At 40.4% G+C, this 25,296-nt stretch overlaps 1 protein-coding gene across 1 annotated transcript in view; it reads left to right on the top strand.

The window, feature by feature from the left end:
• pcdh1a (protocadherin 1a) overlaps nucleotides 1–25,003 on the top strand; it is a 106,085-nt gene extending 81,082 nt beyond the window's left edge. The window contains exon 4 of the mRNA XM_042499273.1: nucleotides 23,475–25,003. Coding sequence (XP_042355207.1) covers nucleotides 23,475–23,845 — 371 coding nt within the window. The 3' untranslated portion in view covers nucleotides 23,846–25,003. The remainder of the gene's footprint in view (nucleotides 1–23,474) is intronic.
• The last annotated feature ends 293 nt before the right edge of the window (nucleotides 25,004–25,296 follow it).

The raw sequence follows: 25,296 nt of genomic DNA, 5'->3' as shown, positions 1-25,296 counted from the left end.
GCTCTTTTCTGTGTGTGTGTGTGTGTGTGTGTGTGTGTGTGTGTGTGTGTGTGTGTGTGTGGTGTTGTTTGGCGATGGAGACATTTGTGGGAGATTTGTTTGTGCTTTGTGGCCGTTTTCGAGTGGAAATGTTGTGACGTCGCTGTGTTTGTCGGTAAGAAATGTTATTGGTTTTTAAGCAGATCCGTGTAGGCGTGGGTGTATGCACATATGCGTGTGTGTGTGTGTGTTTGGGGGATCAGGGCTGGAGTTAGCAGTGTCTCCATCCTCCTCATCAGCAGGTCCTCTGTCAGACATCCTTAATGACCCTCTCTCACAAGTGTGCTAATTAAAAAGCCCAACTAATGGAGCATTCGCCCTCTAAATAAATCTGAACCATGACATCTGTGCAGAAAACACTGTGTTTACTCCAGGCATTTCTTTGCCGCTAGCTGGACCCCAGTTGCACTGCAGCTTAGGTGTGCAGGAGCAATAATTTCTCGGTATGCTCATCAATCCACAGGCTGAGCAGTGATGGTCTCAGCATAGGTCCATATTAAATAAAAAATACAGCCAAAGCTGCTATTCTGTGGACGGTGTATCATAATAATAATTTTGCCGCCTTAAGATGCCAAACATAATCCATTACCTGTCTTGTAACACACTATGATAAGTGATTCCCATGGTGCATTTGCAGTCATTATAGTATTTTGCATTGCACCGCTCCCTGGATTAGACATTTTTACATGGTGATAGTCCGCTGCTCACTGAGAACGTCTCACCCTCTTACTTATATTTGTATATCATTAGTGCATTGCATTATCTCAAGAGCATGTGCACTTTTGCTTTTTGTTCATATGGATGCTTTTACTGCCCTGACAATGTGGGGAGGCAAGGACTTGATAGAGCTGTTGATGAGCACCGACAGACACTTTGTCACAGTGTCAGTGAACAGACACAAATGCACCTTTTGTCAATGGGGCTGCACATCCTTAGTGCAGAGAGATTTTTTTTTTAAGCGAAGAAAAGAAACTATTTCAATCTCAGGCGCTCTCACTTGCAAAACGTCGCAGGATCAAAGGCTAAAATGTGTCACCGTGACGCCAGAACAGCAGATAACAAAGTTCTATTATTAGTATAGTGGCTTGCATTGCCTCTTTACTAGACACTTGTGTTGGATCTCATTAGCTAGCTTATTCATCTGTATTGCAAATGTTGTTTATTTATTTTTGTCAATTAGTGACACCATTATTCCAGGACAGGAGAGGGTGTGCAGGAGAGGATGAGTCCTGCCAATACGGCAGTTCCCTCTGGCTCTGCAGAGGTCAGAGATTGCTTAACATCCCGTTTAATAGATAGATTTAGTCAGCCTATATACAACAGGGTGTTTACAGCCCCGGAGCCAACAGTTGACTATTTCTATTTGCTCTTCACACTTTAGGACGTGTAATATATGCTCTTTCTTTTTCTTTTTTTGTCTATTGTTGTAGCTGATTATTGTATTTCTCCCATCCACAGCAAACAGGTTTTGTCAGACAGGGCGCGCTTTGTTGTCAGCAGCAGGAGAGCAAGATTGTGAGTGGAGATGGAGCAGTTAAAGAATGAAAAGATGGCACAAGATGGGGGAGATGTTAGATTGTGACAGGGAGCGGGGACTAAGAGTCTCTGACAAGGAAGCAAAGCCCATAGGATGAGCACATAGGACAGGGAGATGCAAGCATGAACCGCTAACCAAGGATAGACCTAATTAAAATGTGATTCCCACTTGAGGGAGATAACAAAGGGCCCACATAAAATGAAGGATTAGACAGAAAAATCAAAGGAGACAGAGGAATTCCTCCCCAGCTTCACCTGAATAGTGACGTGAAAAGTCTTTTTTAAAGCATCTGAGTGACAGAGTGACAGGTTGTACTGGTGCAGAGCTTTATTCATTGCAGTAGAGATGACTGACAGGCAAAAAATGGGGAGGTGAGCATGATGTGTCACTCCATTTAAGTTGGATAAAACGCAATATATGAACCCCAGACTGTCAGCCTTTGCATCACCGGGCCCTGGAAATATCGACATGGATGTGTGTTTTGTTGTACAAGTTGAACTCTGACAGTGGTGAATCTACATTGTGAGAGAGTGTCAGCGGTCTGCAGTGGAGAATGATGAATTTGAGATCCATTTTAGAAAATTATGGTGTCAGTTAAACCTTTATTGTGTTTGATTGGGATTAGCCTGAGCTTTGTGGACATTTCATTGTGATTGCATCCCAGTCAATGCAATTTATTTATTTAAGACATATTAATATCAAGGAAATTAAAAAATTATAAGCGATGATAAATTATTTTCATTAGCTTATTTTTATTATTTGTTAAATTTTGTGTTGTTGGCATATATTGTGTGTGTATATATATATATATATGTGTGTGTGTGTGACTGAGTCACCCTTGGAACCAGCCTCTTGTGGCCATGAGAGGAACTGCAGTTTTTGGCACTCAAGACGTGACTTCTTTTTTTTTAAGCCCATTGGGTTGCTGTTTGGTTGCCAATTATGTTTGCTTCCTTTTTGAAATTCTTGCAAACTGAAGTGACATGACCTTGCTTTATTGGACTGGGTGGCTGAGACAAAGGAGAGCGGTCTGTAACAGTCTCTGGTTTACTGAAGTAGACATCACTATATCCCTCATGGTTCTTAGCTTTGGAATTAAGAGCAGATTCAAATTACAGTAATAAAATTCCTGATATATGACATGTAAGCCGCCTGATCTGCAGCAATTAATTTCTGGAGTTCCTTTTTTTTTGCATATGCCTGAGCAGCTGCTCCGCTCTCCCATGTTTTTTTCTAATTCTTGTCTTCAGGCTGTGTTAGAGTGCACTCCATTTCAGTTTCCCCTTGTGTATTTTCCACTCTTATGTTCACGCGTGCAGGGTGCACATCACTGAACTGTTGGTTAATCTCATCAGAAATGTTTATCCATCGCTTGTGTGTGCACCTGCATGCATGTATTTGTTTGCATTGAGGGTGTTGCATCACACCCAGAATCTCTAAATCACTTTGATTACAGTGCTATTAAATTAAATTAAATTGATTACTTCAGACAGCATGAAAACTGCTTATCTTGTATGTCTGCTTGCTGTCGAGATGCATGATTTGTCATCCTCATTGAAGTCAGAGGAAGACCGAGGAGTGGTCTCCGTCTCACATCTGTCCGTCCATTTATCTGAGATACTACTGATCAGATTTTGATTAGTAGTCAAATTAAAGTAATTCACAGTATTTATTACTGATTGAATCACAGGGAGAATACATAATTACAAAGTATTACAAACTATTAATTGTATAATATAACAGTTATGCAAGATTACATTCATTTAGTCATCAGTAAATATTCATTTTGTGTGCCCTCTCTAAATTGTTATGTTTTTGCTGGTCCATGAACGTAGCCAAAGCAGAGTGTTTTTTTGGTTTTTGTTTTCCTCAGCAGCAGTTTGAGGAATTTAAGTTGTGGGATTGATAATTGATCTACAGATCGAGTCAGAGTGGATCAGATCGAGGAGCAGCTGCTGCAGAAGGAGTGACGGCAAACTCGTAGACACCCTGCAGTGATTGTTTAAATTTCATTTTCACTGCACCTGGTGCTCTGCTGCTCTGTCTGTGCCCAAAGTAGCTCTGCGCTCCGAGAGTGTGGCGCAATTGATAATTGAACGATATATGCATGCATGTTTGTATGTATTAATGTTAATATGTATTTATTAATTTTTAACTTTTTTATGTTTGTTTTGTTTACAATAGCATTCCTAATGAAAGATCCAGCTCCAGAAATATTAAATCAGTATGTGTAGGCAGATGTTTTAATTATGGAGGACAGCCACAAATAAATAAATGTGTAGGTCACTCTTAATAATCATTTTTAACCCCTAAATTAATTTAGTATTGATTTTGTTTCACATAGTTTAGTATGTCATTCCATCAATTATGTAGGGCTGTGCGTGACTTATAATTATACCAGTTAAGTCAGATTCGGCCGTTCAGAAGTTGACGATTCGTTTTGTTTTTTCATATAAAGTTTTACAATTTCAGCGGGGCTCAGCAGGGCATCCAGCGTGCCAGCGGTGCTAGCTCACAGTGCTAACAACAGATTACAAATGCGTAACAACTTTTTTAACTGACACTAAATATCAAACAAAAGCCAAAAAATGTGTTGTATCAAATTGCTGTGAGATGTAAAGTCACCACTTCTTAACAGGGAAGGATATGATAACGCTATCACTGGGCCTTACGGTGCAGAGTCTCTCTTCCTCTGTGCCGCTGCATCGCTTCCGCTGCAGCCTCTACCACAGGGTTGGGTCACAGTCAAAAGCGCTCACTTTGCAGCAAAGTCTGGGAACAAAACGTCCCCAGAAGCACACAGCACAGTACACTGACTACCAGAAAAAGGAAAAAAAACTGCTCGACTTGAAGCTATTTCAGTTTACTGAGGGTTCTCTGTCTGACAATTTAAATCTCCGACTTTCGGGGGGCAGCCCTTCAATCACATTTCATAGAAATAAAGAAAACTGTCACTTCTTTATAATATATTTTTTGCATCTGCATCATCCCAAAGCAATTCTGCACCTTTTTGAGCCCCAGCACACACCTGGAGTTAAATAACACATCACTGAAATGACACTATTAACCTCCTTTTGCCCAAGAACCCCTGGCACGAGTCATCCAGGACCCCTGATCGGCCTCTTATCTTTTCTTGGGACGCAAGTTTGACCAGCAATCCTGTCATGTCCAGTCCAACCTAGACAATAATCACTCTTCAGGGGATCAGTGGCATCTTGGCTGTGATATGAGGGCTAGCCACGATAGGACACAGGTGGATTGAAGAATGAGACCAGCATGCACACATACACACACTCGCACACAAACTCAATTGACCACAGATGGAGGAATTTTGATGTGGCCGGTTGCCCAGCGTGAGGTCTCCCTGTGTCTTCCTCTGTGCGGACTCTATGCCATATGGGCTATTGAGAAGGGTGAGATAAAATGGAATAAATGGCATTAGCATGATAATGAGGTTCTTTAGTAATGCTGTCTGATTTCTCCCGCCTTAGATCTCTCTGATGATGCACGTAGTGTCGTATATTTGTTCTTTTTGAACTCCTGTCAGGGATTTTCCTCTGCTTTCAGCGCTTGCCATATCAGTATCATACAGGGGACCACAGTTTTAGCCATTACTGCTTTAAGATCCTGAGTTCCCTTTGAAAATCTGGCTTGTGCGCAAAGCTTGAGGAACATTTTGGACAAAGAAAGATGTGGAGGAATACGTTGAGGCAGATCGTTGGCCCGATGGGGCTTGTTTGTCCCATGAATGCAAGCTTGGGCTCCTGCCCGGGTGCCAGGATTGCATGCTGATGCAGGGGTGTGGGTTTCCTCAGACAGATGTCATTGTGCCTTGTCAGAGTCGCTGCCTGTTAGAGCTATTGAGCAGGGTAGACCCTGCCAGGCTGCACCGGCACTGTGGCCGGACGCTGCTGGAACCACCACCACCCAAGCAGGGACAGGTCATGGGACTGGCAGTTTTGTGGAAGCTTCACTGGGGAATAAAAGTCCTTACAAGTGGTCCCCTGAGGCAAGTTGTCATGAGTAATAAGCTTATAATCCCGAACTCGTTCTTGCACACGCATTATGCTCTTGCTCACATCAGCTGCTGCTGTTTGTTACCCCCCCGATTGTTTGTAATTTTGTTTTGGAGCAAATAGGTCACTGGAAGAGCCTAACTGGAGCAGAATTAAACTCAGTAACCTGGATTAGGCTTTGACACCATGGACAATGGTTAACTATAGCCCTTTTACAAATGACTTTATGGGAGAATGCAGCAGAATCCAAAATGGAACTGATGATGTGTCAACACGTCACACTTTTGAATGTGTCTGGATTTCCTTTCGCCCAATTTGAATCCGCAAAAATGTGCTCTCGCTTGTGTGATTGCTAACAATGAGACTTCGTCCCAAACTTTGCCCGCACACATTGCTGCGTTTGTCAAATGACTGCAGACAGGCGGGACCTTTGAACAAGGGCCATGTGAGAGAAAGGACAGCTCAGACCATTAGCTGTAGCAAAGTATGTCATTGGTATCCTTCAGAGTGAAGTGAAATATTATAGTATAGAAGGGATTGCAGCCACATGTGAAATCTAGAACCAGAACAGAAGCTCCATTATTCCAATAAATCCACACCCCTTACATTCAATTTCATATTACCTTCTTTTACACATAAAAGCGATTTCTCTGTAGTTTCATCATTGTGTTCAGCTGACTGGAGGACTTTGTGATAATAGCATGTTTTTGTCAGAACCTGAAAATTATTTGGGCTGTAGTTCTTACACTTGGAATGTGTGTCATCAGTGGGTTTTGTATTTCGGTATTGGCTATGTTGTTGGAAAAATAGGAGACAGCACCAAAAATGTGAGAAATTGTTGTTTAACCCTTTGAAAGCTGAGCAAATTGGCTCGATTCCTTTCAAAAACATGGAAAGGAGACGATGAGATTAAGAAATGACCCCCAAATTTGCAAGAAATCAGTAAAAAAAAGATGAATAACCCAGAAGAAATGCTAAAAGAATTATCAGAATGCTGTAACATAATTTAAATAATTAATATAGTTTATGTTTCCCTTGTATTAAAAAAAAATAAATCTAAATCTACTAATTTCTTACAATTTGTGCAACATTTCTTACCAAGACGCTCATTGCCTTTTTCCCATGTTTTAGAAACTATACCAATTTGCTTGGGGCTCAAATGTTTTAACACTCGTGAAAAGCATCTGAAAGCAGCATAATAAAAGTGGTGTTGCCCTAGGTTTCAATTAAATAATTTTTAAAAAAAATTGTATTTAAATGCTGTTTAAATAATAACATTTAAAAAAGAAAGGAAAAAGTGTGATTTAGTAGGAGATTGCTGGTACATTTTCTACAGACACATTCCCAGTTCTCATTTTAATTGAGATCTTCACAAGCTACTCAGCTCTTATCCACATGTACATACAGTAATATGGATGAAACCCCAGATGAGTGTTCTGAATTATGCGCAGAAAGAAAAGTACACACATATAAGCACACATTAGGTTCCATAAATAGTGCTTTTAACACCATGCTGCCACAGAAAATGTCCGGTTTTAGCACTAAGCTTGTAAAATGAATGAGTTAGCCAGTATGCCTAAGCCAGTATCCCTAAGCTTTAGATGTGCTCATGTATTACTCTAACAAAAGTGGATGGCTCTCTGTACTTAGGCAAAAATTGGATAGCACGCTGCCTGCTCTTGCCACGCCAGTGAGTCTGGGCAGCAGCATGCTGAAGCAGCAGGTTTGGAGGTGGTAATGTGTGTGCAAACGCCGGCTTGAAAGTACAAGTTTATAAAGACACATGGAGAAAAATTTCTTAATTAGACTGGTATAGCTCGTAGCTATACGAGACGCCGCTTTTAGCTGAGTGTCCACTGGCAGGTCCATGGGACCCCGAGTTGGAACTTTAAGGATAATTATAGAGGCAGAAATAGAAAGCGGTGGTGTGTTGCTCTCAGTGGGGCTTACCCAGCCTCACCCCAGATGTGATTCGTAGAGCAGGTAGAGCGCTGCGCATTGAGGAGGGGACGCTGGCTGGGGGCCAGATCCACTTCAACCTTAGTTGGTCGGGCAGCTCAAGCCGGCATCAGAGAAAGGCCCCGGGGGTCATCTCTCCATCATAGTGTGATGGGGACCGAGAGCTGCTGAACCTCCCTCTAACTAGTGTTCTGCCCTTCAATGATGGATGGCACTTGAGGGACTGGAATTGTACTGTATGGGTCTGACATGCATTTCCTTATTTCCAGTGAGTTACAGAGGAACGGAGCCGCTCTCGCTTTAAGGCTTCTCTCACAGTCAGTTGAGGATATCTCACAATTCACTGCAGTTCAAGGCCCTCACAAACTCAATGAAGACGACAACCAGTGAAAACTGAAAATGCCCTCACTTCACTAAATGGAAAACAGCAGTAGGCTCTTTATTTTTTTTCTCCACAAATGGAAATCTCCTCCTGCCGAAAGGATCAATTCTTAATTTGCGGTTTTGTGTTAACACGGTATATCATGGAGTCAATATTCTACATGCCTCAAGCTAAATAGAAATTACTTGAATTTGTCTTGCTCACACTCATAGTCAGGCATGTTACAGTGTTATACATTTATTGTGACAGAGCTAACATTTCACTGCCATATTACCAGTGTTGTGCAAATGAAAATTAGTAATTAATAGCAGTTACTAGTTACTTTTTTGAAAGTTATTAAATTACCAACAAATTATTATTATTGCATATAAAAATTCTTACTTACTGGTAGCCCCCAATACAATGTTATCACATTATTTAGGTCTCAATACTATATTTTTTCAATTTTACATATTTTGCAATATGCTGAGTATTGTGATAACATATGTTGCAACATATTGTGATTTATTAAGCAAGAACTAAAGAAAAAAAGCTTTGTCAACATCTGTTTTTATCTAATAAGATTAGTCTGTTCATCTCAATTCCATTATATTTATTGCAGCAGCATTTATCCAGGGGACTGGAAAAGCAAATTATTTTATATTCCAGTACATTACCAAAAGTTTAATTCTTGTGCAAACATTAATAATTTATATAACACAATATCAGTACTTGGTGTCTGCATCAATACAATATTGCCATACAAAATATCACAGCACTGTGCTCTATTGATTTTTCCCCCCACCTCAACTTACTTATGTGTTTCTTTTACATATCTGTGTCAACTCTCTTATTAATGCACACATAGCTACTATATCATTTTAGAGTCACTATAACACAGTGCTGGACAAGACAACAGTTACATTTTTAGGGCATGAAAGTAAAAATAATCTTCCCAAATTTACCAGTTTTCGGATATTAGTCCATTTCTTAAATAGGAATGTGGTTTTCAATTTTGAGATTCACATATTTTATGTATTAGGGATGCACGATAACATCGGCACGTCATCGGTATCATCAGATATGGGATATGATATATAGCAACTGGCCAACATGCTGATTTCTGCGGATATTACAAACTGATTTTTTTAAATTTAAATTGACAAAGTGAACATGTTCCAAACATCAACCATAAGTTGGAGTATTTTCTTTACTTTGCACAATGAATGAATATTACATACAGTGAACAGCATTATACTTCTTCTCTATCTGCGGGTGCGCCATCATGATTAGAGTATGTATAATATGAAATTCATTGTACTACAAAAGAGACTTGATAATCAACAAAATTTGGTGGGGATAAAAATAGATATATCAATGCCGGTATCGGTTTTTGACCAATGAGTTGCTTCAGCATATTGGATATTGGCCCCAAAAAAATTTTTGCATCCCTATTATTTATTTATTTTCTTTGGAGAAATGACAAAATGGAAGTTGTAGATAAATATCAGTGTTTTTTATACAATGTAAATTATTTTAGAGCCCCCCCAGAGACGGCTGTCTAACCTGTTTAACACATGCATGTAATTTTTGTGTCATGTTCGCCGCCCCTTCTATGACTGTACGCATTATCACTATGTGTCACGCTTCTACGGTTTGTTTCCTGTTTTATTTTGTCACTCACTCCTTCCACTGTTGTCTTCCTGTCTTTGGCATCATCTGCCCCACCCTGATTTGTTTCACCTGTCCTACATTAGCCTTGCTGCTATCACCTGTCCGTCGTTAACTCCCTCCTTCCTGTGTGTATATAAAGTCTGTGTGTTATACCTGTTTCAGCGTCACATCATCTGTTTTGTTGCCTGCGTCCAGCATTCAGCCCTGTGTTCCCTACCCTTTTGTGTTCACTGATTTTTGGGGGGATTTACTTCTGCTTCCTGCCTGTTCATTGACTCCCTGTTGTACTCCCTGTTAAATTTTTGAACTCACCCTGCTGCCCCTCATCTGTTTTATCTGTGTTTGGGCCCTTCCCTTGCTACCTGCTCTCAAAACATGACACTGATGAAAATGAGTTCGGATTTGCTTTGTAGAAGCATGTTGTTTTGCCAGGTATTTCATAGGATTAAAATGACTGCTCTTTGATGTGCTTAAAGTTTTCCTGCACCACCACATAGACTAAAACGAACCACTATATATATATTTTTAGCTTGATTTTGAAGAGGGAAAAACAATGTCCATAGTTCCAGGACAGCAACCTCAGACTGCCTGAACTGCTGGCTGTTGTGTGCAGTGACAGTGTGATTCTGATTGATTGCTTGATTGATTGATTGATTGATTGATTCATCTCATGCAATGCACTGCTGTAAGGTCGGGTGAAGTTAGTGCATAACCCAGAAAAAAATCTAGGGCTGTGTTTGTCTGCTATGATCAAGACAAAAGTAACAAGAACTGAACTCATTTCACTCATAATTGCATTATTTCATCAGAAATGGTCTACCTAATGCCAAAGTAGCGGAGTTACAGTTACTTGATTACTTATAACACTGCCTGTTACACAAAACCATCACAATATTTTTTCCAACAGATGTTCTGGCTTTTAAATTTCCTTTTAAAACTCACTTTCTTGCCAGTGCTATCTCCAAAGAGCCCTTGTTCTCCAGCCAAAAGTAGTGTGGTTCTTACCAATTTTTTACATGATGATGTAGCTTCTGTCCTTTATTTTCAGCAGTGCGCTTGACTTCTTCGTAAAAGTGTGACAGATTTGTGCACGTTTGTGCACAGACGTGTAGATCCTCATTCACATCCTCCGGTCACCTCCAAAGGGCCGTTTTATTTTAAGTAATTATACAATTTTGTTCACTTTCCCTTTGGCTAACCTCTCAGATGACCATGTTGCAAGGTCTCAACACTTGTCACTCATCTTGATGAGCTGTCTACTTTGAAACAGTATCTAGCCCGGAGACGAGGTACCCATCAAACACGCAGCCACCACAGGCAGTGAAAAAACAGATGGCGAGTGCAGCCACTTTAATAAAAAAAAGCGACAGCGATGTTTACTCTTGTTGTGCATTTGCTGTATGTCTTTTTTCCCTTCTTCTTCTCTTCCTTCTTCCCTGCTTTATTGTTGTTATTGCTATGGCTCTGTGGCACTTGATAGCCCCAATATGGCTCACCACTAGTCACATTCACATGACATAAAGGCATAGTGGATGTGTCCAACATTATTAAAAAAAATCTTTGAAAAGCCTCCACATTTTAGCAAAACATGGAGATACAGCCTCGAATGCAGGGTCACAGACACACCCAGACTACTGCACTGTGTACATGACCCAATTTACCCATCAGTTCATTAAATTTTCATTTTATTATCCCATAATGTAGTGGATGTCCTGTCCATTTATGTTATTTTAATGTTGTAAAACATTTATATTGCTTTTTAATGTCCCTTTAATACACAAGACAGCACTAAAGTGCAGGTGTGGTCTTCATTCAATTAACCAAAAATTCAGCCTCGCAGATTTGCCCAAGTGTTCCTGCCTCTCTGCCACATTCACTCCCGTATCTGAGCGAATATTAGGTCAACTGTGTTCTTGCGTTGGATCATTGTTTTTGTTGGAGGGGTTCAGCAACATCAAAGGACATGATCATTGACCCATCTTCACCACGCTGAAGCTTGTAAAAGTCAATCAAACACAAGCCGCTGAAGGCAATGGATCAGTGAGGAACAACACTGGCGGGGGAGTCATGCTGGCCTTAAAAGCCGATATGATGACCCCCTGCTGCCTTCTGTGTTTTGGGTTTCTCTTTAAGTCCATATTTAAAGACAGACATTTCTAGCTTCCTTTAATAATTATATTTTCAGTGATGTTTCCATGTGATTTTTCTCCTCCCTTGCCTAAATCAAAGCCTTGTCAGCAAAGCTATTGTCGGCAGAGCAGCATTAGGAGACTGCTGCTTGTCTTCTCCTTTTTCCCTCTGCAGCACAAAAGGCAATTTTCATATTTCATCATGTTATAAATTTGAATTGTCCTGCTCCAAACACACAGCTGTATTGTTCATTGCAGGGCTTTCCGTCTGACTGCGTTAGTATTTTGACTTTCCCAGAGAATTGTCAGTCATGCAGCAACTCTCCATCTACAGTAAATGGTCAAATCAAGCTTTGCCTCTCCAGGGTTGTTATTTAGCTGCTGCATGGACTGCTTACATGATTCTAAAGATCGGATTTTGTGAGATTATGTCTGTGGTTTTCCATACTTGGCATTAAAATGTAACTGCGGTAATAATAAACACAGATTTAAATAATACAGTTATCCCTATATATCACATGTGCTTAAACATGCATTTTGCCTGGAATGCATCCACACTACATATTGCTCTGGTAGCAACCTGAGCCTGACCACTTGGTGTCTAGTTTAAGAATATGAACCAGGTATGATCGAATGATAAAAGTTGTCCTCAACAACCATGGCCATAGGCAAGGCCATGTAGCCCACAAGGCATGAAAAATGTTGAGAATGTCTCTCAAGCCCTATGCCAATTCCCCCCCTTGGCTGTACATGTAGTTTTGGAGTGCCCTTGACTGAGTAGTGACCCTTTAGAATGGTTTGAAATATCTTAACCGAGGGAATGCGACCCCTTTTGTTATATCAACAGGAGCAGTTGAAGTAGAATTAGTTAGCTAAACGTGATGAATAAATCCGTGAAACAGAAAGCCTAAAGTAACTACAACTGTTGACATAGCATTAGTTAGCTAAAAGTAATGGAAAACTAAAAAAAAACTAAAATAACTTTATTAGCTAGCAGTGATGAAAAAAACATGATTGGAACAGTTAACTGAATTGATAAGCTGTTGTTATAGCATTAGTTATCCAAAAGTAGTGGAAAATGATTGAAATAGTTAGCTAAATGTGATCAACAGTTGAAATAGCATTACTTGGTGAAAAAAAAACTAATAAGCACTGAAAATAGCATTAGTTTTTTATAAGTGATGAATAAACAGTTAAAATAGTTTGCTAAAAGTAGTTAATAAAGAGTTGAATTAGCATTAGTTAGCTACAGGTAATGGATAACTTTTTAAAATGTAGTCAAAAGTAAGTCACAAATGGCTGAAAGAGTTAGATAGCGAAAAGTAATGAATAAACATTGAAATAGAAAAATTAATTATTGAAAAATTATACAGTAACGATTTTTCTGAATGATCAAATTACATATTCTTCTGCTTCAGCAATAAACTAAAATATCACAAGAGATTTTAATATGCATGCATAATTATTTACAAAGATATACTTAATTTTATGGGCTTGTTTCCTCGTACTACATTTAGGCTGCTGGAGTTCACAAAGCATTTTGGAATTTCCTTCTACCACTCTGTCCAGTGTGCATTTGAAATCACTCCATTTGCGGGGGTCACCTGGAGGGCTGGATGACTGCTACCCCTTGTTCTCCCAAAAGAAATGGGACACCCTACCCCAAAAACAGAGTGGTATAGCCAAGGGGGAGAATTGGGATTGGGCCTGAAACTCAGTTCTTTTCACTTAATTTCTTCTTTCTTTTCTGAGTTCATGGTAACTTTCCCTTGTAGCCAAGTTTCACATTGCAGACCGTGGAAATCAAAGGCAGAATTAGAAGAGAGATAACATCTTGATCGAAAGGGGAAGGAAAACAACAAATGGATCATGGAAGACATCCGTTTTACATGTCAATAAGATCAATGAGTGAAAGATAGTGAGCATGAAAGTGGTGCACAGGATTAACTCCAGGGGAAAATCCTGTGAGGATAATAATTCCCTCTTTGATTATTAGAGCCGTAGATCACATATAAGAAAGACTTTGATTATCTTATTGGTTAAGGAAACGTCTCGATGAGTTGCACCCACGTTATTTGGTGTGATTTGAACACAGAATCCAGTCAACATATTGGGTGTACTGTATACTGGGGCGTTTTTCAACTCTCTGCTGGTCTAAATACAAAAGAAAAAAAAACATTTTCTACTTAAATCAAGAAAGTGAATTTGTAATGGGTTAAATAGAAATAGAGGCTCTTAGAGACAGGTTAGTGTGTGGGCGGCAAACAAAGCTAAAAGCACAACAGTACCATATTGCGACCCGTGTTGAAAAAGCCCATTACAGTTAAGTGTTTCTAGGAAATTTCGGTTCAAGGAAATAAACAGCTTGAAATGCAACAGACGATTTTACCAGCAAGAGCAAATGTTCCCTTCTCTGTCGTTGCAAAATGAAACATCTCCTACCTGCTAGTACGAGGCCATGGAGCACTGCCACCGTGGTAGAAAGGGCCACAGAGTGCAAATGTGAAAGCCTAAAGCAGGAAGAAAGCTTCAAAGGCAGGGACCAAGAAAGAGACATTCAGACATGAAGAAGAAAGAACGTTTGCGTGTGAGACAGGAATAGACAAGTGACTCTCCAAGTAAATGTCACACACTAATCAGAGAAGGGTTGGGGCGATAAAACACGCTGTCTAATTATCCTGACAATGGTTTTCATTAAATCATTAAATCAGTCATAAACTTCACAAAAACATATTTTTGGTATTTCTTTAATTTCTCAGTCTTCACTTCCAACCTCAGCACTGTCACCAATTATTAAGCCAAATAAAGTCTCGCATCGTTTTTTTTTTTTCATCAGCTGGTCTGCGCCAGCCTCCTGCTGCTCACCGACGCACACTCACATCAGAACTAAGCAAAGCAGAGTCAATCAAGTTGTTGGGCTGGAAATGTGTTCTTAACATTTTCTAACAAAGTTTGGCTAAGCTTCCTTGACCTGTGCAGAATTCGTAATGGAGTTACACTTTGTGGCACACAAAAAGTACAAAAACGGGGAGAAAAATCATCAGCCTATTGAGCGTCCAGTCACAACCCCACTCTGCAGGGATTTAGTCTACATTTCTTTGAGCTTCTAATTAAATTGCACAGAAAACTGAATGGGAAATGTGAGGTTTCCTGTTTCAGAACTAAGAGAAAAAAGGAGTAGAGTGGGCCTGAATGTAATTATCTATGCAGGTTATCACATAAATAAATCAACAAATCATTTATTTGACACATGAAATTATACAACGTATAAGTACAGTGAAATGTGATCCCATCAGCTCCTTTAACTGTTGTAATTTAGTTCTTTTGTGCGTCTTCTTAAATTGTTAGCTGCTGCTTTATAATTATACATGTGTCTAGATGGTTCTGGTAATCAACGGTCTCTGGTTGTGGAATAATAATCCACATATCCGACGATCGCTCCTTCCGAACACAAACAGAACCGCTTTTTACAGCCTCCTTTAAACACAGTATAACAGTGATTTGCAGCAGGAACAGGACAGCACCTCACATTCACACCAACACACCAGTACTTATTCACCCCAAAGCATATGCCCCCTATTCTTTTCTTCCTCTGCTCTGCCAGACTGGCAAATAGAAAAAGAATTACCTGATTGAATTACGCTGTCAAGGATTTAGCCAAATTTCTGTGAATCAAAGGATATCAAATATTCTGATATTCCAGTAGAAACTGATGCAGCACTATGGCTGTTCAATTTATTTTCTAACACAGGTAAAAAATTGCTAGCAAGTCGCTAGTTCAGCTGGTGCTCATTCTTTTTCATCTTTTCTTGATATTTACTGATATTTACATTTAAAAACGTCAACCAGGCTAGCGTGCAGAAGTAGCAGGAGTATAACAAACTGATGAGCTGATGTCCTGATCCTGATGAGTAGGTCGCAACTATATGCCACCACCATCCAAAGCCATCCACAAAAAGTCCCACCAAAACTTGAAACAAAAAAAAAAATCAACAAAAGACCATTAGCTGAGCCCAAATTTGGCCCAAATTTGGCAGAGATTACAGAATAGTAACTGGAAATGTCTGCATACACATCAAATAGGAAATATAGCATACACATTTATACTGTCTATGATTATAACATTTCATAGCCCTTTACAAAATCAATTTCCCAACAATATGTTACTGCTAAACTGTCTTTTCTCCTTTTTTTGATGTTACATGATGTTAGGATGTAACCTTACAAATGATAATTCAGTTTTCATAAGCAACACCAAATTATTAATACTGTCCACATATGTTATGTTCAATGTTAATTACATCATACTGAACACATGTCTTAAGTATGTCTCTATTTTACTAACTAACTAGCATCCCGACATGTGCTATGGCTCAGATTTAAATGAGCAGCATTAATAAAATACCTGTATTGGCCTAAAGAACAAATGCAAATTTCTAAATTTAGGCACTGATGTCGAACTAATGCCTTTCAAACTCGACACGCACATTCTCCTCTCCCTGAAGCCCTCTCTGCATGAATATGAGATTGAATACAGCGTATAGAGCACTGCTGTTTATTATCCAAGCTGACTGCACTAATAAAAGATTTAGGCAAAGCGATGTAGCCATCTCTCAAGGCAACGCTAACTCGAGTAACAGTAGGTCTACAGTCAAGATGTACTGTACTTGAGGTTTTGTAATGTCTTAATGCAAATAACCGGGGGAAATATCTCGGGATTTTCTCTGCGTTATTGGTTATAACCTTTCAGTCCCACTCGCTGACAGATTAAACAATATCAGTTTTGTTTTTTTCAAGGCCAATTGAAGAGTAGTCATGAAACTAGGAACTAGACTTATATGATAATCATGAACCTGAATCTCTTACAGTGGTGATAAATAATTTGTTGTGGGCCTTTTTTTGCATTGGCAGCTGCCGCAGATCAATATTGTGTTGTCAAGGTTCAGAATGCAATTTCCAGTCAGTAATTGGCCGGCAAGCCAAACATAGTGTTGTGGGCAGAGGCATGAAGCTGTTCTTCACACAAGCATTTTCACAAACACCTCTGTGCAACCAACAGAGAAACCATTATATTACTTAGAAAAACAACGACATCATCATTTAGAAGTGTTTCCTTCCCCCACGTCCCCCACCAATGTTTTGAATCTATTTTATCTGAAGATGCCTTGTGTGTGTCACAGTTTGACAAAGCCTTAGTATTGGTTGACATATCACACCGCATATCAACTTCTCAATTGGAGGAGCCGGTGCATAGCGTGATCTGTCAGCAGGTGCTAAGGCTTTGTCAAATGCAGTGATATAAAAGGCAGTCTTCAAATAAAGGAACTGTAAGACAAAATGGTGGATGGTGAGAGAGCTGACAGGAGGTGTACCATCACCCACTGAACCATCTACAGCGGCTTTTTCCTGACGTGCCTCTGGCCGACATGTCCACTCATCAGCCTTTGTCAGCGAGAGGCCCGCCTGCTCAGGAAGCCGAGAATTCACAGGAATGCGTAGAGGAGACATGTGCCTCAAACTTCAGTGCAAATGCTCACCCTGGCATTACTTCCTGTGGACTCGAGAATTAATTATCTAGATAAATCAAAACACGTACTAGTTCTTTTTTAGAGACCAAACAGAGACGGAATTATCATGTAAGTAACTTAATCATGTAAGAACAAAAAAGTGCAAATTTCAAAAAGCATATATGATATCTGTTAATTTAACATTGCCATTACTTTTATTGAAGAATGCATTATGACTCTTTTAGGACTCAAAAATCAAAGTTATGGACTTCTCCTGGGACTTGCCAGTCTTGACTTAAGACTTGAATTGAGTGCAAAGACTTGAGACTTACTCTGGGTTTCGCACACATTCATTTGTTTGTGGCGGCCCACCATGATCAAAACATCTGTTGCCATGAGTTGATTTTATTTTTTTAAAGCACAACTTATACAGTCAGTCTATTCCACCGTACTCTCGGACCCCATAGCATACTCTAGGCACAGACGGAGCAGCGTAAGTCAGGCACAGTGAAAGTGAATTTAATCATTAATTGTGCTCAGTCTAAAAGTTTGCATTCACTCGCTGCTCCTCTCATCCATCTCTCTGATCTGATCAAGTCAGCTCTGACTTTGACAGATCAATTATCCACCTTGCAACTCAAACTCCTCAAACTGCTGCTGAGGAAAAAAGAACTCATGACAAGTTCCACCTGCGATGCGATCATGGACCTGCAAAAACGTCCAAATTTAGAGAGGGGACACAGAATGATTAAACAGGGACACACACAAAATACAAAATTTAAAAATAAAATAATTAAAAAAAAAAAAAAAACAGGAAAATTGCCTCCATCCCACCAACCTCAGTTACCACTACTCATAGATTGTAGGATTCTAATTCTGGGGGAGACACTATTAATTATGATTTAAAAAACAATGACTCAGTCACACATCTGGTGTAAGGTGATGCACTAATGTGTTTTTATAGTAGTGTCAAAATAAACTTTTCCAACAATTCTGTCTACTAAAGAAGGTGATGTGTATGTGAGCTGTTGTACACCAAGCATGCTGTATTCATGAATTCACACCCATTATAACACCACAGTATTGTCACTAAACAGTTAACCACAGCCTTATCTCACATGTCACTTTCTGTATAGGTAAGGTGCCAAAGCCTTCAAGCCTACACATTCTAATTTTGCTCATGAGATGTGAAAGTGCATGTCTGGGGTTACAAGCTCTGCCGTTGTTCTTTTGTATTCCATTACAATGAGCAAGGAAAAATGTGCACGTCAACACTATGTTTGCGTGCTTGTAGCAAGTTTCCCTCTCTTAAAAATGCTCCCCTCTGGAGAGAGAGAGAGAGAAAAAAAGAGACTGTTTTCGGTAGCTTCTGCTTACTGTGAGAAACTGTTCTGAACACTTGAATAACAAGACTTGACATGTCGTAGCTAAAGAAATACAAAACCCCCGGTTTCTTGTTGTTTTTCCTCACGGAGTATGACAACCACAGAATGCATGCACACCCAGTTATTACACTGATAACCAGCACCAGACACTAATATCTGCTCAGATGTGGATATTTCTTCTTTTCTGCTTTTTGTTTCCCAGAACTTTTTAGTCATTTACCACATAAACTGTTTTGCAGGGACCACAAATACACCATTAATATCACTCACGCACTCCCAAATGATAGTAGCTGTTTCCCCCCCTCCCCGTTATCCCTCTATGAGCTGTGGGTCTCTCATATTTGTTCGCCATCGATCATAGCGGTGTGGCGCGCACGCTGGAAAGCAGCCGGTGGGGAGAGGCAGCATTTGCAATCAAACAGAGAGGAGCAGTGTGAAATCTCAGGAAGAGGCAGCTTCCCCCATGCCCGTGGGCAGGGGATCAGACGATGAGGAAGCCTGCCTCAGACACTCAACACCTCCCACTGGCACCCTGATGCAAGCAGCATGCAAACCCACCCCTCACATGTATCTGTCAGCCGGGGGGTTAAGCTCTGTGTGTACCCCCACTCTGTAACTGCACTGTGGAGTGCATGTTATGCTACTGCAGTGGAGGTGCTTTTAGAAGCTTTGCTAGGGTTCACTGTGAGTCGTCGGCGTGGTACTGAAGGTGTGAGAAGGTGGAAATTACTGTTTTTCTTTTTCGTTTTTTTTTTTTCTCCATCATATTGCTTTAAGCAAGCAGATGGGGACTGACCCAATATTAAAGCAGGGAGCTACAGGTGCAATCTATCTCCAAGTCTAGAGGAAAAGAATTCTGCTGTGCAGAGGGTAAGAAATGTCATTGAGTCATTGCTCTTCAAAACCAAATCACAAGCTCTCTAAATCCAGTCAGCCTGTTCCAGCCACTGGCATAATAGTGCTGTGCTTTGCCCATCTGTCCTCCATTGTCCACCTTGGCTGCCCATCCATGACATACAAGACTATAAACTGTAAAAGGTTTGTTCCAGACTGTGGGCAGATTTATTTCAGGTATAGGTACAGGAGAAAACAGGCATGAGTGGGTGAGAAAATACCAATTTTTTGCCACCGCGCACCCTTCACCCCCATGGTTGACTCATCACATCCACCAAATATTCAAACAATGATCGTTTCAGCCGAGCGCGGGGGTGTGTTTTGATTTGCGGAGCAGACGGTATTCTGCCGCACTGTAAGTGGGTACTACAGCTACAGATGGCTAATAGCCACAGCAAAAGGCGGACACAGAAGTATAATTATCGGTACTGAGTTTTTGTAGATAGATTTGGAGTGTGATGGAGAGGTCAGAGCAAGCAAATGTAAAAACTTGTTCTTTCACAAATGATACACCCTATCATAACACGCTGTGATGACCAATTTGTTATTTCATGGTGGGATTTTTTGTGTGAGCTGACATGTGTGACTGAGAATTATGTTCACTATAGAATGCTAATGACGGCACGCAACAACACGACAGGTTGCAGTTGAATATAGACCCCTCATTTGTTATTAACAACAGACAATATGTCAGAGGTACTTTATAAATAAAAGCATGTAAAATTTTGATGAAACACCAACAGACAAGGTAATGGCCCACTAAAATAGCTGGCATTAGAGCGTCTATGTTCTCTGTCGATGACGTGCGATATGTGCTTTGGCGCTGTTGGATGAAAATGGCAGATTTTGGCAAGCCATACGTCGTATTTAGCTGTCATCGCTGATTTTCTGGCCCTTGATGATGATGAGCAGGGCTCGGAATGTGCTTTAATTCCTGTCAGCGGTGCATGGCATCATTTTGCATTGCATGTTTTCTTTTAGCTGGCATTTCATTACATTAAGTCCAAATTATGTTTTCTAAAAACACAGTCGACCTAAAGTCAATTACCAACCTGACAGTCAGTGGCAGCCTGTGTTAACCTTCATGTCTTTTATGCGGTCTTTTGTGAGACTAAATGAGAAATTATACATTAAGCGGGCAAAAACGGGACATTTCGGCATTTGTCTCTGTGAGTTCTCTGTTCATGCTTTCATACTAAGCCCCTTCATGCACACATATGCCCACAATGTCTAATTCATAGAGGGAGAAACATGCCCGATTGTGGCGTGTGAAGTGTTTTAGAAAAACCTGTGTAAATGTACCTTTTTTCCCCTTTCTGCACACCGATTTCCAGAGCTACACAGAATTTTTACACAAGGGCGCTTGGTGTGGCATAAACCTCCTGGAAGCTGTGGAGAGGTTTTAATCAAGTGTGAAATCCTTTTGGAGTAGATGCCTACACGACTGTGCTTGTGCTCAGAAGCGTACTCCTTCAAAAACCCTTCTCCCCCAACTCTCTTCCCATGAACATCTTTTGTATCAAGAGTCCATTTCGCTGCAGTGATGCATACAGACAACGCTCTTAGCGGAGCCGAGAAAATGAAACTCCAATCATCATGCATGAGACAGCACACACAGGCGCTACTCTTTGCCGCCGTCGCCTCGTCTTTTTCTTAGAGCTCCGAATTCGGATTCTTCTTCCTTAATCAGGCATAAAAGCGTCGTTCATTGGTTTGAAAAGAATCATTGACACTGGCCTTGTAAACAGAGAGAAGAATTTGCCACTTAAGCATAATGATATAATTAAGCATGAATACTGCAGAATGTTGCTCAATTGTAAAGCGAATGTATTAAATAGCCTAAACATCTAGTAATTTAGGATTATTGAGACAATGAGATTAACAGCAACAAAAGACGGAGCTATGCATTCTTTAATAAACAATGAGACAATTGTATGTGGATTACCCATGAAGAACAGCTGTTCTAGACATAAATAATGAAATAAAATGAGAAACTAAACCTTCCAGTACTTTTTATGAAGAAGTTAAAATCTTTGAAACCTGAGCAAATTGGCTTGATTTCTTTTAAAAACATGGGAAGAGGGCAACAAACAATTTAACAAGAAATTACACAAAAATTAACAAGAAATTAGTAAAAAGGTAGAAGATGACGGCGGATAGCAATTTAAGAAGAAATGACACAAATTGGCAAAAGAAAGTATATGAAAATTACCTGAAAAAGAGTAAAAAATAAAATAAAAACAATACAATAAGAACAAAGGGGGAAAAAATAAGAATAAAAACAAACAAAAAAAGAAATGACTTTGAAAAAAGCTGCTTAAAAAATAATTACAATTCTTTAAAATATTTGTAAATATATAATTGATCATATTAAGTAATTATAAATGTATGTTTTTGGACATTTTTCATTTTTCTTAGCTTTTTCATTTCTTGCAATATGTGGAACACTTCTTGCCAAATGCTAATTTCCTTGTTTTTTCTTTCTTTTTTTTAATGTTTTAATACTTGTGAAGGCATCTGAATGCAGCATTAGGAAAGTGATGTCGATCCAGGTTTCAAGTGGTTAAAATTTAAAGTCATGCCTCGCCATCTCACATCTCTCTCTGGCTTTTGATTGATTGAAGCCTTGGTGGGCCAGATGCAGTTTTTCCAGCCTCAGAGGTCTGACATTTTGCGGGATAATTATCTCGCCACTGGTCATGAGTACAATGCTGATGGTACGTCTCATAGGCATACTGTCAAGGTGGCATTTGCTCTATTAGCTGTGAACTCTCACCGCTGCCTCTTATACGTCATCTCTTGTGGTTGCATCATTCGCATGCAGCAACATCTTCCTCCTGCTTGTGTGTGAAGCGGCGGAGCTCCCTCCGCTTTCTCCACGAATACATTTACTCTCTTTCACACAAACTGTCCTGTAGGCTGCCTAAACAAGACAGTGCATTCCAGTGATGGACGTGTTCTTTCAAGGCGTGGACAGCACTAAGGCATTACAGTAAATGCATTTATCACGGCAATCAAAAGTTTACACAAGGGTGACGTCGTGGACTCACTGATCTCAGTCGTCTGCTCCTCTCTTCGCAGACATTGATCCGGCTGTCCCAGTCTGAGTCTGAAGGGATAACAAAGATAAATTGAGTGGTATTTCCATTAAATCTGGGCTGTGTGTTTAGCTTGTCAACAGGTGGGCTGCTTAACAAGTCTATTAGCTGCCAGCTGCACATTTCGGGGTAAACAAATAACACAGATTCTTCTGCAGTGCAGTTTTTCACTTTCAGAAAGCGTGTCGCACTCTTGAGTGACGGCTGAACTTATTTTGGAGCTTTTTCACAGCTTGTACATTTAAATGAGGTCACTGGGTCATAGACCCATTTATTTAATTAGGAACAGTTGAATAAAAAATGGATGATAATCAAGGGCAGGAAACTCATTTCAGCACTGTCAATCAATAACTCATTCAACAATGGTTTACCCCTAAAGGGATCCAGCCTTTGTAACCAAACACTGTATGTCTGCAGAGTGTGTGTCGACTGTTTTGTCCATTCTTGCTGCCTCTTTTCTTTACGTTGACACATATGTGAAGCAGCATTCACAGCACATGGTAGAAATCAATAAATTGATGTATTAAACACGTTAACAGTACATTGATACATCACAAACACTGCTGACAGACTGCTGTTGGATACTTCTAAATGACATAGACGCAGCACGCCATCTCCTGAATGTATCACATCAGCTAGTGGACTACACACAGTAGCGCTCATTACACAGTGCATAGCAACAGCTACATAGCAACTGCTGCTGACTGCTTAGCAACAGCTGCAAAGACATCAAGGGGAGGGGGGTGGGTTTCATGGGGTATTTCAGATGACACCATTTCTGCTCACAAATGCCTCTTTACAACTTTTTTTTTTTTTGATGTTGTGATGTGTATCAGCATGAGGCCATTTCTGACAGAGCTGTTCTCCCCTCACAGATATCCGCTCCATCCCTGACGTGGCAATGACCGGAAACTGCACAACTGAGTGTAGCGAGCTGGGCCACTCAGATGCCTGCTGGATGCCCGGGCATCCCTCCCCCGTACGCAAGACCAGGAACCCCCCGAAACTCTCCACCTTCGTGCCTTACCAGGAGAGAGGGAGCCTGGGACGCCTTGCCAACGGGAGCGCCAGGCTGGGTGGTGAGGAGCACCGGCCGCGCCTTCCACCCTCCCGCAGTGCCTATTCCAACAGCGGTCACGACGCCAGTCAGGACTGCCCCTCGGAGGAGATGCCCCTGAGCGTTGCCTCCGAGTTCCCGCCCACCTCCCCATCTGCCCACACTCCAAAAAGAGAAATTTACCTGTGAGGAATATCATCTGATTGGTGCACAACGGAAGAAAAGTTACACCCACTTCAGAAGAAGAAACAGGCTGTCCACATGCTGAAGCCAATGCCCGTTTTGTAGGTAACAATAGGCTGTGACTCATCCGATCACTGGCATGAACACTTGTTTTCTGTCATATCCTCCTTAAATTATTAATTTATTAGCATATTTATTAAGAATTCCACAGAGTTAATTGACGCACTCACTCATTTATTTATACAAAATCCTGAAGGAGACAGTGATGAAAAGGAAAAACGCAGATGGCAATTGCTACTTTAGTAGTAACTAATTATTGTTGTAGTTAGCCAAGTCCCATTCTGTGAAGTGATCTCTTGAATTTGAAAGTTGTGATCAGTGCTCTTGTGCCATTATTAGATATAATTTCATAGAAAGCCAGTCCGGCCCTATCAGAAGGCATAACACTTTTGACTAACAATCAATCTTAATGTACAGTGATGTATATACATTTGAATGGCGTGTTCTACATATATTTTTGTCTGGCATAAGCTGAAAAAAAAGAAGAAGAAATTGCCTCAGAATTTTAGCATATTTAAGCTTTTCTTTGCTGCTGCTGTTTAAACTTGATTGAAACCATCTCCAGAAGTGGAGCTTGATATCGTGAAAGGCATTTATCCGCTCCACACAATCACATACACACACACACACACACACACACATATATACACACACCTTGGACCCCAAATCATAGTAGAATGGCCTTTACCTCTGCTCCCTGTAGAGCTGTGCCACTGGTGGAGAAAGCTGTGTGGCAACATTTAAACTGACATTATGTTCCACTGACTCTCAGCACTGTGACCTATCGTTCATCATGAAAACGGTTGACTTGGCCACAGCACCCCGCAGTCACAATGACCAGAGCACTCACCAGACACTTTCTGATTGGCTTTTTTTTTTCATTTGAGACCTCGTGACACACACTCCGCTGATGAAATCATAGCAGTGTATCAGTAAAGCTCCTCTCTGTCGTGACAATCAGATGGGCTCTCACAATCCTCTCCCCCTCATCATCCATAAGAACTTGTGCAGATCTAATGAATTCAGAGTTATTTACACGAAAGGGCACTCGAGCGCGGCTAACCACTGAAGAACTTGAGCACTCATGGAAGTTAATTTAAAGCTGACGTGCTACATGAGTGCTCTGTGTGGAGAGTACCATCTTTGCTTTATAAAGTTCTCACTAAGTACTTCTTCAGAGGTGAACTCAACACAGTGCATACATTTGCAGACAATGTAAAGTCTAATAACAGATAAGTTTTAGGAGTTATAGTCCATACTATGAGGAATGTCTGAATAAAAACTGGATTTAAAGGTGTACAATGCAGGATTGTTGGGTAGCGATTGTTTGTTACCTGCCAGTAAAAACAAAAGCCAAACCCAAATTCACTCTTGTTCGGCATTGTCCCATGCCATAT

This window comes from Plectropomus leopardus, chromosome 13 (assembly GCF_008729295.1).
Source record: "Plectropomus leopardus isolate mb chromosome 13, YSFRI_Pleo_2.0, whole genome shotgun sequence".
NCBI classification, from domain to species: domain Eukaryota; kingdom Metazoa; phylum Chordata; class Actinopteri; order Perciformes; family Serranidae; genus Plectropomus; species Plectropomus leopardus.
This window is presented reverse-complemented; position numbering and strand designations above follow the sequence as displayed.